Below are 15,412 nucleotides of genomic sequence, written 5' to 3' on the forward strand. Positions count from 1 at the left end.
TATGAGCTTTAAATAACACTACGTGGGTTCCAAGTGTGTTTTTAATCCTGTGCGGTATTGTCTCAAGTCCTTTATATGTATATATATCCAAATATACATAAATATATTTGTATATATATATGTGCTCACTGAACTCTAAGGGCCTATGGAACAGTAGAGCACCGCGGTCCGTCCATACTTCCAAGCTGAATAAAGAGACCAACATATACATATATTGATATATGTTATTACTATTATATAGTAAATGAAGCTTACATACAGTTGAGTATTTTAAGAGTTCTTGCTTTTGAAAAACATTTAAAGATGCAGTATACATGTAGTTTAGTAAATATATATATGTATGTTTGAAAATTAATTTATGTATTAGTATATATGTTCATGTGTATATATATGTGCAAGTGTACTTTTCTCTGAAATGTGTAGAATATTTTAAAATTTTTATTTTCTTATTATCTACACCTATACTACCCTCTCTCCTTCATGTCTCTTATCTCCATCCATAGGTTGTCTGGTAGAGATCGCCTCGAGAGATAAGACCATATCTTTTACCTGTAAATAAATAGTTTCTTTTCGTTTAGTTATAATTTCATTTAGCTTTTCATATAGAGTTTTAGTGCACAATAAAGTGTAATTAATAAATAAATAAAGGTGCTCATTAAAAAACAGATAGCTGATGATGACTTAAGCTTCTGGTGTGGAGAGACGACAGATAGTCAGACAGACAAGCGACAACAACAAACAACAACAACAACAAAAAAGGGCTTGACAAGGTTGACAGACCTTATTAAAGAAGGTGCTGGCCGGTACCAACCGGTCCTATTGGAAAGAGAGAGAAAGAGAGAGAGAGAGAGAGAGAGAGAGAGAGAGACCTATGTCCAGCAAACAAGACAAATGAACTTCATTTTGAGACAATACTGAAAAGTGAACGCATTAAGATGGCAACTTGACCAAACCATAGTTTTTGAGTAACAATTATATTTAATGTAAATAGTTTTACATAAATCAGTGTAAATTAAAAAAAAACTGTAACAAAACCTACTTGTAATCATTGAGACGACAAGCCTTGTTGACAACAAAGGCTTTAAACATAATTGTTAAGTCTTAATTTATGTTTCAATTATTGAATCATTTACATACTACGTCGCTTCTGACTTTGCACTGAGTTATTGGCCTGCCGCATTCCATAATAAAACACTAATTAGTTTAACATCATTCAGTACAACTGTTTTGTATATTCATTAAATTTACATTATCATTATGTCAGCGGATACATGCCTAGTGCAAAGTATAAACCTCTAGTATACAAATCAATGCCGGAGCGGTAAAAATCAATTGGTTTTTTCGTAAAATAAGTTCTTTATGTCTATATAAAACTAAAAATAAGTTCCCCTTAAAGATTTAAATAAGATCACTTAATTACACTAATACCTTATATTGCGTCGTGGTTACGTCCCAAAAAAACACGACGCAAATTGAAACGCCGCAAAGTGAATTAAGATTTTCTATAGCAAACCATGTAAAGATCGAAGATAAGTTCCAGGGTTAAAAAAATACTACTTTTTAAATAGAAAATTGAACAAAGTAAACATTTAAAAAACAAAAATAATATAACTCTGCCAATAAATAAATTGGAAAATATTTACCTTTTTTGTAACCAGAAACAACACGTAAACGTTATATAAATTTATTATTCTCTTTTAAAAAAGCACAACACACTACATTACAACACACTACGTAATTGAAACTGAACTTTAAAATTAGCAAAACAAAGTGAAAATAAAACTATTCAAATTGCGTTGTTTTTAGTTAAAAAAGGAATCCCCGAGTTTTGATGGCATGACGAAATTAAAAACAAAACTGTTGCCTACTTTAATAAAAAAAAGTAAATTTAAAAAAAATTAAAGACTCGAACTCAAAACAACGCAACTTCGAAATTCTAACGACGCACAGTGAAAATTAGTACTAATTAAGCAACGACGCAACTTCGAAAAAAACGCAAAACGAAACAACGCAAGGCGAGGTATTGGTGTAACTAAAAAAATAAATTATAAAAGCATTGTTAATCAATGTTAAATTTACTTTGAAAATGATAATTATAATCGTCACTGCTACGATAGATACAGAACCAATAATAACAGCTCTAAACTGTGCAGGGAGTGAAAGAAAGCTCTTTCAAATAGGAATTTACATGGGTTTTTTTTATAGTCAATTATTTTATAAGCAACAAGCTACCACCGGCATAGAACGCTGGTCTACTGAGTCGATAAGAAACTCAACAGTTGCTCTTTGTAAATGAAATTTAACAATTTTTGATGTATTAATTATAATATCAACTATTTAAATAAGTCATTAATCTAAGTTTCGCACATTACGATAATTAAACACTCTTTAATGATATTATAACATTTATTTTAATATTATTCTATTCATTTTATATTTAACCGTTTCACTGCTGCATGGTGCAATAGTACTTCGTTTTTATCTCGAAAAACACGACGCAGCGCTTTTGCGCTGTAAGTTCCAATGCGTCTTGCTCATTAATGTGCGACTTCAATGCTAAACCCATAACATACTTTAATTTATTATTTACCGTGTCTCTGCTTGAAACCATCGTAAAGCAAAATCTAATGAATACGATTATTTAAATTGATATATATTTGTCTAAATGAGAGTGTTTCATTTGACAAGTTAAAATATGTCCCGCAGTTTTGGTGTGTTCTTGCTAGAATTGCTCAGCAGTGAAACGGTTAGAATTGAAATTCAAATTGCAACTTTGTTATCTTTACTCTGTGATGATTGCTTGGTGATGAGTATACACCTGGCGGAAATGATGGATTATTAGTTGATCAGTTATCGAACATTGATATTTAAACATTGTTATAAAGTTAAGTGGTGATAGGTGGGTAAAAATTATATGTTATATTTTCAATGTCAAAACACAAGAGCAATAAAATTAAAATAAATTTACAATCGGTCATACTTATAACTTAGTCCAGGGGTGAGCAACACGCGGCCCGGTAAACATGTTTATGCAACCCGCCAAACATTTCTAAAACTGAATTTATTTTACCGACTTTCTCCCATCAATATATCCTTATAAAATTAATTATAATTAAATAGTGGTATATGATAAACCGAAACGATTACTTAGTAATATATACTATATATATAGACAGATACACATATATACTTATATGTTTATATATGTGTATCAATATATGTATAATATATATACATATAGCTGTGTACGTATTATATAGGCGCTAGTATAAAAAAAACAGTTGAAAAATTTGTCATTAAATATGTTAGTTTTTCCGTTCTTATCTTGTTAATTCTTATTTTGCAGTTTTGTAAGTGTAAGTTAAAAATTTAAAATTTAAATTACTTCCTTCATTATAAAGGTTACTCACCTCTGATTTATTATAAAAATAGTTTGTAGTCAACTCTCAGACCTACCGAATATGCAAGAAAAATTTCACAAAATTCGGTAAAACTGATTTGAAAATAATTAGTTTATTAACACGAGAATTTTGTATATTACACATTTTTATAACAAATTTTCCGAGTTGAGAGTTAAAAACTGAGTAATTTATAGCAATAGAATAATTTTTTTACAAAGTAACATCTTCGCATTTACGTTACGAGATAATGTTTCGCTGTAAAATGACTCACAGTCTTGCGTTTTTCCCTTAACTCCTCTCACAAATCGAGTTGGAATTCCCTAACCTTGGGCCGGTTAGATAATAAATACATTTGGTTGCCATGTTATGACACACATAATCAAAAATAACTGTATACATTTTTGTTTTCATGCAGCTATATATGGTGAAGTTTCTTTTATATTTAATGTCCTTATTCTTAATGATTCATTGTTTTTTGCACAATAATATACAATGTTATTTCACAATATTTTATAAACCATCGTTACCAATGGCTTGCATAGCGCTGGTCGTGTATACGAGTTACCCTATCCCGTGACGAGAGCTTCTTCAAAATGACCAGTTGGCGATCTCTTCCACCAGCACGCAGGCTTGAGTAGATTTAAATAGAGACTTGTGAAATGGAAAGAGATATCGAGACGGACAAAGTAAGAGTGATGAAATAATAAGATATTCAGTAAAAAACTGTCCCTGTGAACTCAAGACGGGATGTACGAGTGGTTTCAAATAGCGGAAGCCACAAAAAAGAAGAGACTCATGTACCGTATCGCCTCCCTTTCTTTCTCTCACTCTTAGATAAGTTACCTCATATAGCATAAATAGTTTGTATCAATTAGCTTTTGTTTGTATGTAAACTATTGTATATACTAGTTTTATTATGTATTCACAGTGTCAAGAATCGAGTTTCTTTTGATAGCTAACCATACGTGTCATGCTACAGTTGAAAAAAAATAAAAGTGGTCGCCTCTGTGCAGCACGGCAGATAGCGTTGGAACCATACTTTGTTTCCTTTGTTTAATTTTAGTTGACTATAGGAGTGTAGATATGAGTTCAGTGTGTTTGTGGCGTGCATATCGCGGGCCCTCAAACACCAAGCTCTTACCCACGTGACCGTCAATCGCATCGCGGCGGCAGTGAAACAGATAAATTACAGATGGCGCCACAGTAGACGCAACGAAAATCTGCATCGCGCTGTTGAGAGTCTCCGCGCTCATTATAAGGGCTAGCGGAGGTGCGGTCAACGCAGGAAGAAGCAACTGAAGATCAAGAAGCAACCGACGAACAAGAAGCGATCGACGAACAAGATACAACCGACGAACAGGAAGCTACAGTACTACGACCACTCCTACTCCATGTTTACTAGGACTGCACGACTATGGGAGAAGGAATGAAAGTTTTTGGAAATATTTTGAATTATCTTTAATTGCCACGCGAATATGTCACATAAGTACACGCGATGGGTGGGAACGACAGGCGACACAGTTCGTCTGCTGTTTACGCATGGTTAATATAAACCCGAGAGTATTTTAGGATTTCAACAAAAGAAATACTATACTTGATCGAATCAAATGTGGATATACATAAACTAGCGAATATATAGTGCAGCAATAGTATTCCACACAGGAGTTTTAATAATTAGTGGACTGCAGCATGGTCTAGATTCGCGAGAGCTTTGAGATCTTCGGCAGGAGTGCGACCAGGTTTAAGGCTTCTCAAAGAAAAAGGTTAAGATATGATTTTGGGAGTGGAAGGTTGGTTAGTCTTGTCGGGCAGAGAGGCTGATGTAGCCTGAGGCAGGGAAGAAGATTTCGAAACGTGCTTCGAAACTTGCTACGGGATGGTACGAAGCTTGCTTAATGACGCCCTTAGAAGAAGTCTGTGCGGTGCTTTTTGGCAACCCCTATAGCTGGAGGGGTGGCCCGAAGGTAGTTCCTCTATAATCGCGGGGCGGGAGTAGTTGGTAGAACCGTACTTCCCTAGTCACTTAGAAGCAATTACTAGCGGAGTTCCTTTACTCTTGGCTCCGATGGCATTTGGCCAAAGATACCCTTCCTGTGCGGAGCTTCAAAGGATATTCCCAAAAGGAAGCAGAACTCTTAGAGGTCGCGATAAAACTTCAGATCGGTCCAAATTACTTATGTAACCAGCTCTATACAAATGCCAGCACAATGTAAAATACAACTAGCGCCATCTAGAGTCAAATAGAGGAACTACACGTGTCGTAAGTAGACATTCTTTGTGACAATTCGTATTTTGCATTAAAATTTGAAAAATATCACTTTTAAAAAATATCACTTCGATCATTACTGTGAACATATATGCACAAAGAAGAATACTAACATATCAACAAAAAACACTTTTATATATATAAAACAGATGCATATAAAAACTAATAATAAAACATATATAAAATGAAACACCTAAAATTTATTTCACTTTTATATTAAGAAAAAAAGACGAATTACAAAAAAGCAAATTGGAGCAGTACAATAGAGTAAGTAGCTGTAACAGATATGACGGCCAGCGGTAAAGATGCGTTCACAGTGATAATCCCACCGTCAGCAGAAATCGACTTGCAAGCCTCCAGGGATGCACGGGACAAACTTTTGAACACCAATTTCTTGTCTTAAACAAAAAACAATCATATAAAGATTATTTTCATACTGTGGCCAAAATCCTAATTTTTTCAGCTGATAAACGCCCTTGTAAGGTATAAGTATACACCAAAAGTGGTGATGACTGATCTTGCGCTGAGTCCAGCGACTCCCGACAACTTTAGCTTTGTCTTCGACCTACTTGAGGGGTGGGGGGAAGGAGTGTCCACGCTGCATTCACCAGCTCGTGGTAGCCACTTGAGAGCTTTTCGGTAATAACAGCCATTAGTTGCCCGCGATATGCATCACCCACTGCTACTTCGAGCTGCTTCGGTGATCTTAGTTCTTCTACGTGTCTCCGTATTTGTGATTCGATCTCGCAGCGAAACTCCGAGTATAGGCCTCTCCATTGCTCTCTGGGTGACCTTGAGCCTTCTATGAAGCCTGATGTAAGAGATCACGTCACGGATTTGTATACACACTGGTTAAACTTGCGAACTTCGATCCCTATAGTCATCAGTTGCGTGAGCGATGTGCCCAGTTCTCTGTCACTTCATGGCTTCAGTGTTCTACATATGACCAGTCTTGTGCTATATACAGAATCAGTAGGTGTCTTTATACAATTTTATTTTTTAGAGTCATGTAAACAATTGATATAGCACTTTTTATTGTTCTATGCCTTTTAAACCCACATAATGTCATTTCATATACTTTCTTACGTAATTATAAAATTTATTAAGTTTTGCCAAGAATTTTCAAAAAGAGACAAACTTTTTACTATAGGAATTTTTATAACGAAATAAATCTTTGATATCTCAGAAACCATTGGTTTTTGAATAGGGTATGTAATACATTAATTGACAGCAAATGAGCTATATATTCTCTTCAATAAAGGTTTACATCAATTTGAAATCAACCTGTACCCAACATATATATGGAAATTTTAACTTAGTAACAATTGAATATCAACAATTGTAATTTTTTTATATGGTTGTAATGGAATAGGCGTTTGTCTTCCATCTCACCTTATGGAAAGTGTAGATGAAGACGAAGATGGTTCACGCCTATCCAAAAGAAACCTGTTCACTCTACTGTCAAAGGCTCCAGAGTTCAACTCATCAGGTAAAATAGACCCCGGCAGGTCGTTCCGAATCTTAGCGACACTCAACAAGCTGTCAAATCGTTTATTTCGTAAATCAGAAACCGCAATCTCATACGTTGGCTTTTAACAAATACAAAGGTTCATAAACGATTTATAAGGAATAGCGTGTATATTGCGATGACCTTTACAATATACACAAAACTGTAACAATTAACTTTGGTAAATGCTCGCGGTACGACTGATAATCAAATACTTGTTAATATGTATAAATTTTAGCTGTATTTACCAATAAGATAAAATTGTGTAAGAAAAATTGAAAAAAATTATAAAACGCTGTCGTGCCTCACAGCTGGGAGTAGAAAGATCCGTATCAAATAGCGGCAACCCTCTCCCAACTGTATGCGTTTAGTAAAAGCGAAAAAAAAATATTGTTAAAAAAACACTAGCGATACAAATTAGAATTAATAACAAAAGGTACGGGTTTTTTTTACACCTAACATTAAACAAAAATATATTTAATGTAACACATCGGACGAAAGACGACCATCTTCCAGATGGAGTTAAATACAACAGCTGAAATGTGAAAGACATTGAGGAAATGTAAAACGTTGAAAAAGATGAACGAAAATTCTCACCTGGACATCGTGTGCATGATTTCAGCATAAGAAACGTACAATGGCAATTCTTGAGTGTTATAATTAACTTCTCAGATCCAAAGCTCAGCAAAAACAGCAGTAACGTAAGTTTAAATGACCATAATGCTGCCATCACAACTAATATTTGTTCCGTTGTAATCTGAAAATCTCAATGAACGTATAAATAAAACGAGTAAGGAAATAAAATGGAAATTGGTAAAGAGTTTATGAATTTTACATACAGTAAAAGCGCCTTCATACGCGATTTCAATTTAAATATTTTCGCGGATTAAAAAATGTGACCCAATTTCTATATTCGTGGCTGAAAATTTCTTTAATCGCGGATCTAATAAGTACATAAATAACAATAATAAATAATTCCAATTGCTACCCAACCCAATATCCTTTGTAAATGCCGTCAAATGGACTAATATAAAAAGTTATGTAAAAAACTTAAATTCACAGCCCATTGAAAAAGAGGCTTCAGCAAACACTGAAAACGTGGCATATATTTTGTACAATTTTAGTGAAGATTTAAGAAAGGCGAATGAGCTAGGGATTTCTTTATGAACATTAACCAGATTGAAGCAACCTTATTATTGAGAGGCAAAATGCTAACGCGACTGTTACATATCAGAATAAATTAAAGAAACTTTTAAAAACTGCCAAGTTAGAGAAAATTCCAATTCTTCAAATCATTGTTTAAACTTTAACAAATCATTTTTAAACCTTAAGATAAAAATAAGAATCAAAAGAATGATCGAAAGCTTCAATTAAATCGATTTTCATATTTTTTTATTTTGTCACCTAGGAACGTATTCCCTATAATCCCATATAAATTATATTACTATTTCGTATTCACGGTTTCTGTATTCCGGCATATTTATGAAACATATATCCCGCGAATAAACAGCTTTTACTGTACTTTATCCCAGAATAATAATAAAAAAGACACCAGTTAGAAAATCAATTGAAATAATGCAAAAAATAAAGCAACAAATCTAGAATAAATTGTTAAATAATGAGATGAGTTTAAATACATCTACTACTGATACAGTAGAGCAGTGGATTCGTAAGTTGAAGTGGCAGTGAGAAGGCAGATAGCCTTTAGAGCCTTAAGGTTCTGTAGTGAAGACAGAATCAACAAACACAGTGAAGAATGTCCACCCACAAGGACAGATGTTCATAATAACGTCGTCGAAATACACTAAATGAAAGCAACCTTCGACCGGAAATCTGTACGGAAGGCCTGTGCCCAGCAGTGGAAGTCCAGCAGCTAAAATGATGATGACGATGATGAAAAATATTCAAATCATACTAACCACGAGCATTATTTGTAAGTTCGTTAAATAATTCAACAGTATGATGCAATTATAGCAGAAACTCTGAAAATTAACACACAATAACTAAAAGCATACTTATCGATCATGTCACTTTTACAATTTTAAATTTAGACCACATCTAAAAGTTTAAAATCAATAATACCACTATAATCATCATTTAAATTGAAATTTACCAGTTTCTCAATGAGTTCTCTGTAAATATTCGAAGTGTTTATAATTACGAGAAAAGTTTCGTTTAAGTCATTCCAACGTAACAAATGTTTATCATATTCAACATTGTTCCAACACTTTTCATTCAAACACTTCAGCTCCGTCATCCATTTTTCGATACTATACACCAACAGCTTATTGACTCGTATCATATATATTATATTTAAATCCAGAAGTAATAATATTATATAATAAAAGGACAGAGTAAATGAAAAATTTTCTAAATACACGAGAACTATACTCAGTGATATATAGAAACAATAGATGACGAAAATGTATATCCAATTGACGAAGACGAAATCTCTGTAGTTGATCTTTACTAGTTTAATGGACCTTTGCATTCGCTGGATATACAAGATAAGTTTAACATGGGATTCACTTTGCAGAACGTTAAGAATAGAGTTTACAATGCAGGCGAATATATAGATAGTGTGATTGATTAAGATAATGGAAAGAAGTGGTGTCTGTACGTTGCTATTATTTATAATTTCCAAATAAATAGCAATAATATACATAATAATGAAGCAAAAACAGAAGATAAAAGAAAAGCAACTAGTCTTTCGATTGTTAGGAGTAATAAAGTTACAACTAATGCTATATCTACATGAGAACGGAATATATCTGATAAGGGTAAACGGACGAAGAAACATTTGCAAGTTAATTTCTAGAAAATTCTCTTGATAAAGTTGATTTGGTATATTTTGTCTGTTGTAATTAACACCGAACATTGCGAACGAACGTGTATGCGTTCCCAAGTCACGTACAACATTGATTAAAATACATTAGTGTAATGAAAATTCTCCATTGCTAGCTTTTTCCAATCAATCTAAGTAGTAATTGTAAATATGAAATGTCTTAATTATATTTTTTAGCATTGAAACCTTGACAGCGTTGTAGATCAATAACGTGTAGTTACAAATTGAATGATTATAAGATATAACTATTGTTTCTGGACGCAATGGGTAAATATAATTGATTCTAAAATTGAAAATCTTGCATCAGATAAATACTTATCTAATAGATTGAGGCGTTACTTTGCGGAAGTCCATCCTAAGTAAGAAAAGGAATAATATATAGCTACTTCAGCTACGTAGCAGTATAAATGCGCGTGCGGCAAACAATGCGAATTACACAACTACCACCGTTAAATCACGAGTGATTTATCAGCGGCCTGGCGGGCGGTATACTTTATTGCACGACTACTGCTACATAGCTGAAGTAGCTATACATTAGTCCTTTTCTTACTTAGGATAAATACTTCTTTAAGCCAATAATGCCAACTACGATAAAATGCGAATTTGAAAAGAACTATAGTGTTGGTGACGACGATGGAGATGTAAAAGGTAAACAAGCAGGTCGATTATTCTTCTTTTTAGCAGATGGACGCCTACTGTAAGGTCTTCCTTAAAGATCAATACGATGTACAGTCCTTCGGTGCCTGTATTCAGTGACTTTGCAACTTAACTATGTCGTCAATCCACTTAATAGGGGACCAACCCACGCCGGTGATCGCCATTCGTGAACATTTCAGCCCCAACAGCTATCGATTGCACTACCGATGTTCCTCACCCGTTGTCATTCAGCGGATCTCCACTCTACACACCACAACTCTACTTCTGTACTATAAATACCCGAATTATTTTATCATTGAGTTACAGTAATTTTTTTTAAATTTAAATTATATTACATTTGCTTTTCTACATAATTTTACCATATATCATTAAATATTAAAACTGATAACTCACATAAGAAAAAGTAAATTAATATATATTTAAATTTTTTAGTGTCACTTCGATTGTGTACACATTTTTTTCAGCATACATACGAAAGTAAACCTTTTAAAATCGATAAAGTAAAAGTACATTTTGTATTAAATTGTTTAATCGAAACCTTTTTTGTGATCAAAACAATAGCGACTTTTGTATCCATACAAAGACTCTACCATATTCACAAAAAATACAATTGCAATCGTAGAGTAATTAGATTTAATTAAATTGATACTTTACATAAAAAATAAATTATAAAAAGGCAATTTGAAGCAGTACAACAGAGTAAGTAGCAATGACGGAAATGAGAGACAAAGGTAAAGATGCGTTCACAGCGAGGATACCAGAGTCGGTGGACATCGCGGTGCATGCGTCCCAGGATGCACGGGACAAGGTTTTGTACAGCGATCTCTTGCCTAAAACAAAAATATCAAGTCAAAATATTAATCAAAACCTTACTTATAAAACTTTGTATTAATATTTTAGACATATGTATGAAAGTTACGTAGTAATATGAAAACTGTTAAAAGAATTGGAAGAGGGAAAATTTTCATACAGAATGTTTCACAAAACTAATTTTTTAACGTCTAAAAAACTGGTCCAAACTAATTTATAACCTCAAACATAAAGTTAAATATACGCTGATATTGTATTATGTATACATTTAACTAGAACGTATCAGCAATTTCATTCACTAAAATATTTAAAAATGTATTTAAAATACCTGTAATATCTAACGAATGATTTATTTCGATGTCCTTATTCCAAGCAATCTTACTTGATGACAACGGATTAAAGTGGGTGGAAGGCTTTGAGAAAATCATATTACCAATTAAACAAGTTCTAACCTTGTACACTCGAAGACTTTCGTTTTGGCACATAAGAACATAGAAACGATTTTGTCCAAAATAAAGAAGCGTTTCACATGAACTTCTAGCAGCTACATTACGTCATCGTCAGTGTATCGAAAAGGGGAATCCCACAGAAATATAATTGTTTATATACAACGACCGAAAGAGAGCGCTCTACAATATTTCTCGACTTGTGATTGGCTGACAATTTTTGTTGGTTAATCATTGTTTTCGTAGTTTTAAATGGGTATAAATATGGGCGAATATAAATATTGTCCTATCCATAGCGTCTTTTCTTCCATTGTTTTGTTTGGTATGCGTAAAACTTTTAGCTCCGTGAGGTCATTGACTAGCTTGGCTTTAAGAAAAATATTACCAGCAATATGAAGAATATTTAAAATGATATTAAATAACAACACTCATTGGGACCTGAGATAAAAACAAAACACGCACCTAGACGTCCGGTAGATTCTTGCAACATAATGAATGTAGAATTGCAATTCTTGAGTGCTATAAGTAAGTTTTCAGATCCAAAACTCAGCATGAATAGTAGGAATGCCAGTTTAAGAGTCCAAATAATAGATATCAGTATGAATATGTTTCCAGCTGAATTCTGTAAATAATTTTACCCAGATTCTTACTATATTAACATACACATATAGATAACAATAGGTAAATGCGAATGAATTTATATTTTTTAATCTAATCCAAAAAATCCGAGATGAACCTTGTGTGTAGACATAGGTATAAAAGCCTTAAAGTTAACAAAAGCTCCATTATGATCAAAAAGCTTTGGACCTTTTATACCTATTTGAAATTAACTTACATAAAATAATTACTCTAATTAGAATGCCGGAGACTAAATACTTCTGGCAGTACAAAGATTGCAATAACAAATTGTAAGATATGATTAAAAAAAAATTTTGTTCTAAATTTTGAATTTTGAAAACGCTCTTTTATACTACATCATCATTACTGTATTAATTATTGCTGAAAAAATTAATTTATGAATAGGCTTTACCTTATATTATTTGACAGCAAATATTTTTACGTTTTTACACCTGTGATCAATCAAAGTTTATTGATAAAATTATTGAACGGATTAGTGTATTATTGAAAGTAAAATTGTATGTATAAATAGATATACAATGTCACTTTAAAAAAAAACAATTATAATAATAAATAACCGATAAAAACCCGTCTTAGTTATAATATGGCGGAAGTCTATGTAAAGCCTAACCTTTTTTTTTTCTTTTTTTTCGGTTGGGGAAATCTTCCGGTATTCAAGATGCCCTGCCTCTGGGGGGAGGACAGGGGTATGTGGGATTCCTACCCACTAAAAACCCCCCCGGTGATCGCCCTCTGCGCTAAACGACCGCGGTATTTCCCGGTTAGGGATCGCCACGCGGTCTTCCCTCGCGCTGTGCTATTTTTCGATAGCCCGTCCCGGGGTATGCGCGAATACGCTACCCCCGAAACCCTCGTGGTGCTATCGCGATGGTTCGAGACCACGTCGAACCTTCGTCCGCCTCAGAGTTGCCGAAGCTAGTGGGAATTTAGGGCCCTCACCCTAAACTCCCGCGACTCCGAAGGCCCCGTTTATGGTAGATGTAAAGCCTAACCTAACCTAACCTTAAAGTAACCGTCAAGTTAAATTCAAACCTGTGATCCACTTTCATATATCAAAGACATTTCTCACTAATAATATTAATAATAAATCTTTAATTCAGACCATATTTTCAGTCCATATTTATGTTAGTACAATATTCTTACACTATGTTAGTTGTTTAGTATACCACTAAACATATATTGACAATGGACAAATAACAATGGTCTAAACATTATTATGTACAAAAAAGTCACTAACCACGATCAGTATTTGCACATTTGTCAAACAGTTCAACAGTATGACGCAGTTGTAACAGAAATTCTGAAAGTTAAGCAACCATTACCAAAAACTTATCGTCCTGCGAAACGTATTTACAAACTTTGATTGTAACCTTTTAGTTTTAAAATTACCGGAATTTCAATAAGATTTCTGTAAATTATAGAACCTTCTAATATTTCAAGGAATGTTTTAACAACGTCATTGAATCGGACCAAATGTTGTTTGTATCCAACTGCGTCTTCGATGCCGTCGTTCCAGCACTTTCCATCCAAACGCTTTAGTTCCGACATCCATGAGTCTATGCTATAGACGAGCAGCTTATTGACTCGTATCAAATATATTATATTTGAATCCAGAAGCAACAGGGTTATGTAACTAAAGACGAGAGTAATCGAAATGTTTTTTAAATATATATGAAGTATACTTAGAAATATATAGAAAGAGCAAATACTGAGAATGTAAATCCAATTAACAAAGATTAGACCTTTGTAGTTGATTTTGTCGAGTTTAATAGATTTCTGGAGGCGTTGAATTTTCAATATGATATCGACATTGGCTTCACTTTTCGTAGCGTTCAGAATGGAATTCAAGATGCAGATAAAAATGTAAATAAAGTGGTTGATTAGATGAATAGCCGATAGAAGTGATTCTGTTGTGTTTTTATATATATTGTCAACATGAATTGCATATCCGTAAATGAAAACGTAACAGATAGAACAGATAAATGAACAGCAATTTGCTTTTCGATTGTTGGGTGTAATAAAATTACAACAAATGCTATATCTATTTGAAAACAGAATATAACGCGTGAAGTTTAACGGATAAAGGAACATTTGTAATTCGTTTTCTAGAAAGTTCTCTAGAGCAAGTTGATTTATATAGTTCAATGACAATCCGGGTCCAGTTCGCCTGTAGTTGTTAACACTCAACATTATAACCTCGAGAGCTACCACATGTACGGTTCACAACACGGTCACATCAATGATTGAACAATAGAACAATGAAAATGTTCTTTCCAATTTTCGTTCAAACACTTCAATTAATCTAAGTATCTTGATAGAATATTACATGTCGTTGTACATATATTTGATTTATTATTGTATATGTAATAACATTTTAAATTGAAAGCATATATATTGTCATTTGAAATAACATGTACAATCGGTAACACCACACAAATCAATGATAGAACTTCAATACAATAATTGAAACCTATTTAAAGTTTTAATTACTTTTATTGTTTTCACTCCAATAACAATTGTTATGCATAGTAATAAAACTTCAATGAAGAGTTATTATGATAATGAAATAGTGTTTTAAATGGACACCATATAATTATGTTACATAGAACGAGTTACAGAACCCTATAAACAATAAACACGGAACCCTACAATCAAGAAGCGCCGGAAACACACGTGACCTTGAAGTTATTTATAGAATTTTGTGTAAGTTTCTCGGAAATTCTAACCGAGTACTATCTCGAACTTACTATAACCTTCTCCGTAGTATAAATAGGTGTTCTCCCCATGTCGACAGTTCAGTGTTGTTTTTCGAGTTATAAGATTAAGATCTACGATCAGTGT

At 33.4% G+C, this 15,412-nt stretch overlaps 2 protein-coding genes across 2 annotated transcripts in view; both read right to left on the reverse strand.

The window, feature by feature from the left end:
• LOC137925773 (organic cation transporter protein-like) overlaps nucleotides 1–2,611 on the reverse strand; it is a 34,117-nt gene extending 31,506 nt beyond the window's left edge. The window contains exon 1 of the mRNA XM_068769242.1: nucleotides 2,591–2,611. Within this exon, the coding sequence (XP_068625343.1) occupies nucleotides 2,591–2,611 (21 nt within the window). The remainder of the gene's footprint in view (nucleotides 1–2,590) is intronic.
• An 8,808-nt stretch (nucleotides 2,612–11,419) lies between these two features.
• Nucleotides 11,420–14,761, reverse strand: LOC137925774 (uncharacterized). The gene is made up of 2 exons (XM_068769243.1): nucleotides 13,961–14,761; nucleotides 11,420–11,506 (listed from the first exon to the last, which is right to left on the reverse strand). The coding sequence occupies exons 1-2, from the start codon at nucleotides 14,759–14,761 to the stop codon at nucleotides 11,420–11,422; spliced, it is 888 nt and encodes a 295-aa protein (XP_068625344.1).
• Between the last annotated feature and the right edge of the window lie 651 nt (nucleotides 14,762–15,412).

The sequence above is a fragment of the Battus philenor genome, unplaced genomic scaffold (assembly GCF_028537555.1).
Source record: "Battus philenor isolate CCGP_79_NKW_IND1 unplaced genomic scaffold, ilBatPhil1.0.hap1 SCAF_27, whole genome shotgun sequence".
NCBI lineage: Eukaryota > Metazoa > Arthropoda > Insecta > Lepidoptera > Papilionidae > Battus > Battus philenor.

What these genes read in the sequence shown, in the direction of transcription:
- LOC137925774 (XM_068769243.1), bottom strand. Translation starts at nt 14,761, where the DNA reads ATGTTGAGTGTTAACAACTACAGGCGAACTGGACCCGGATTGTCATTG. An exon ending in GAAATCTTATTGAAATTCCG is followed by an intron (nt 11,507 to 13,960) that starts GTAATTTTAAAA and finishes TTTTTGTTTTAG; the next exon opens with GCAAGAGATCGCTGTACAAA.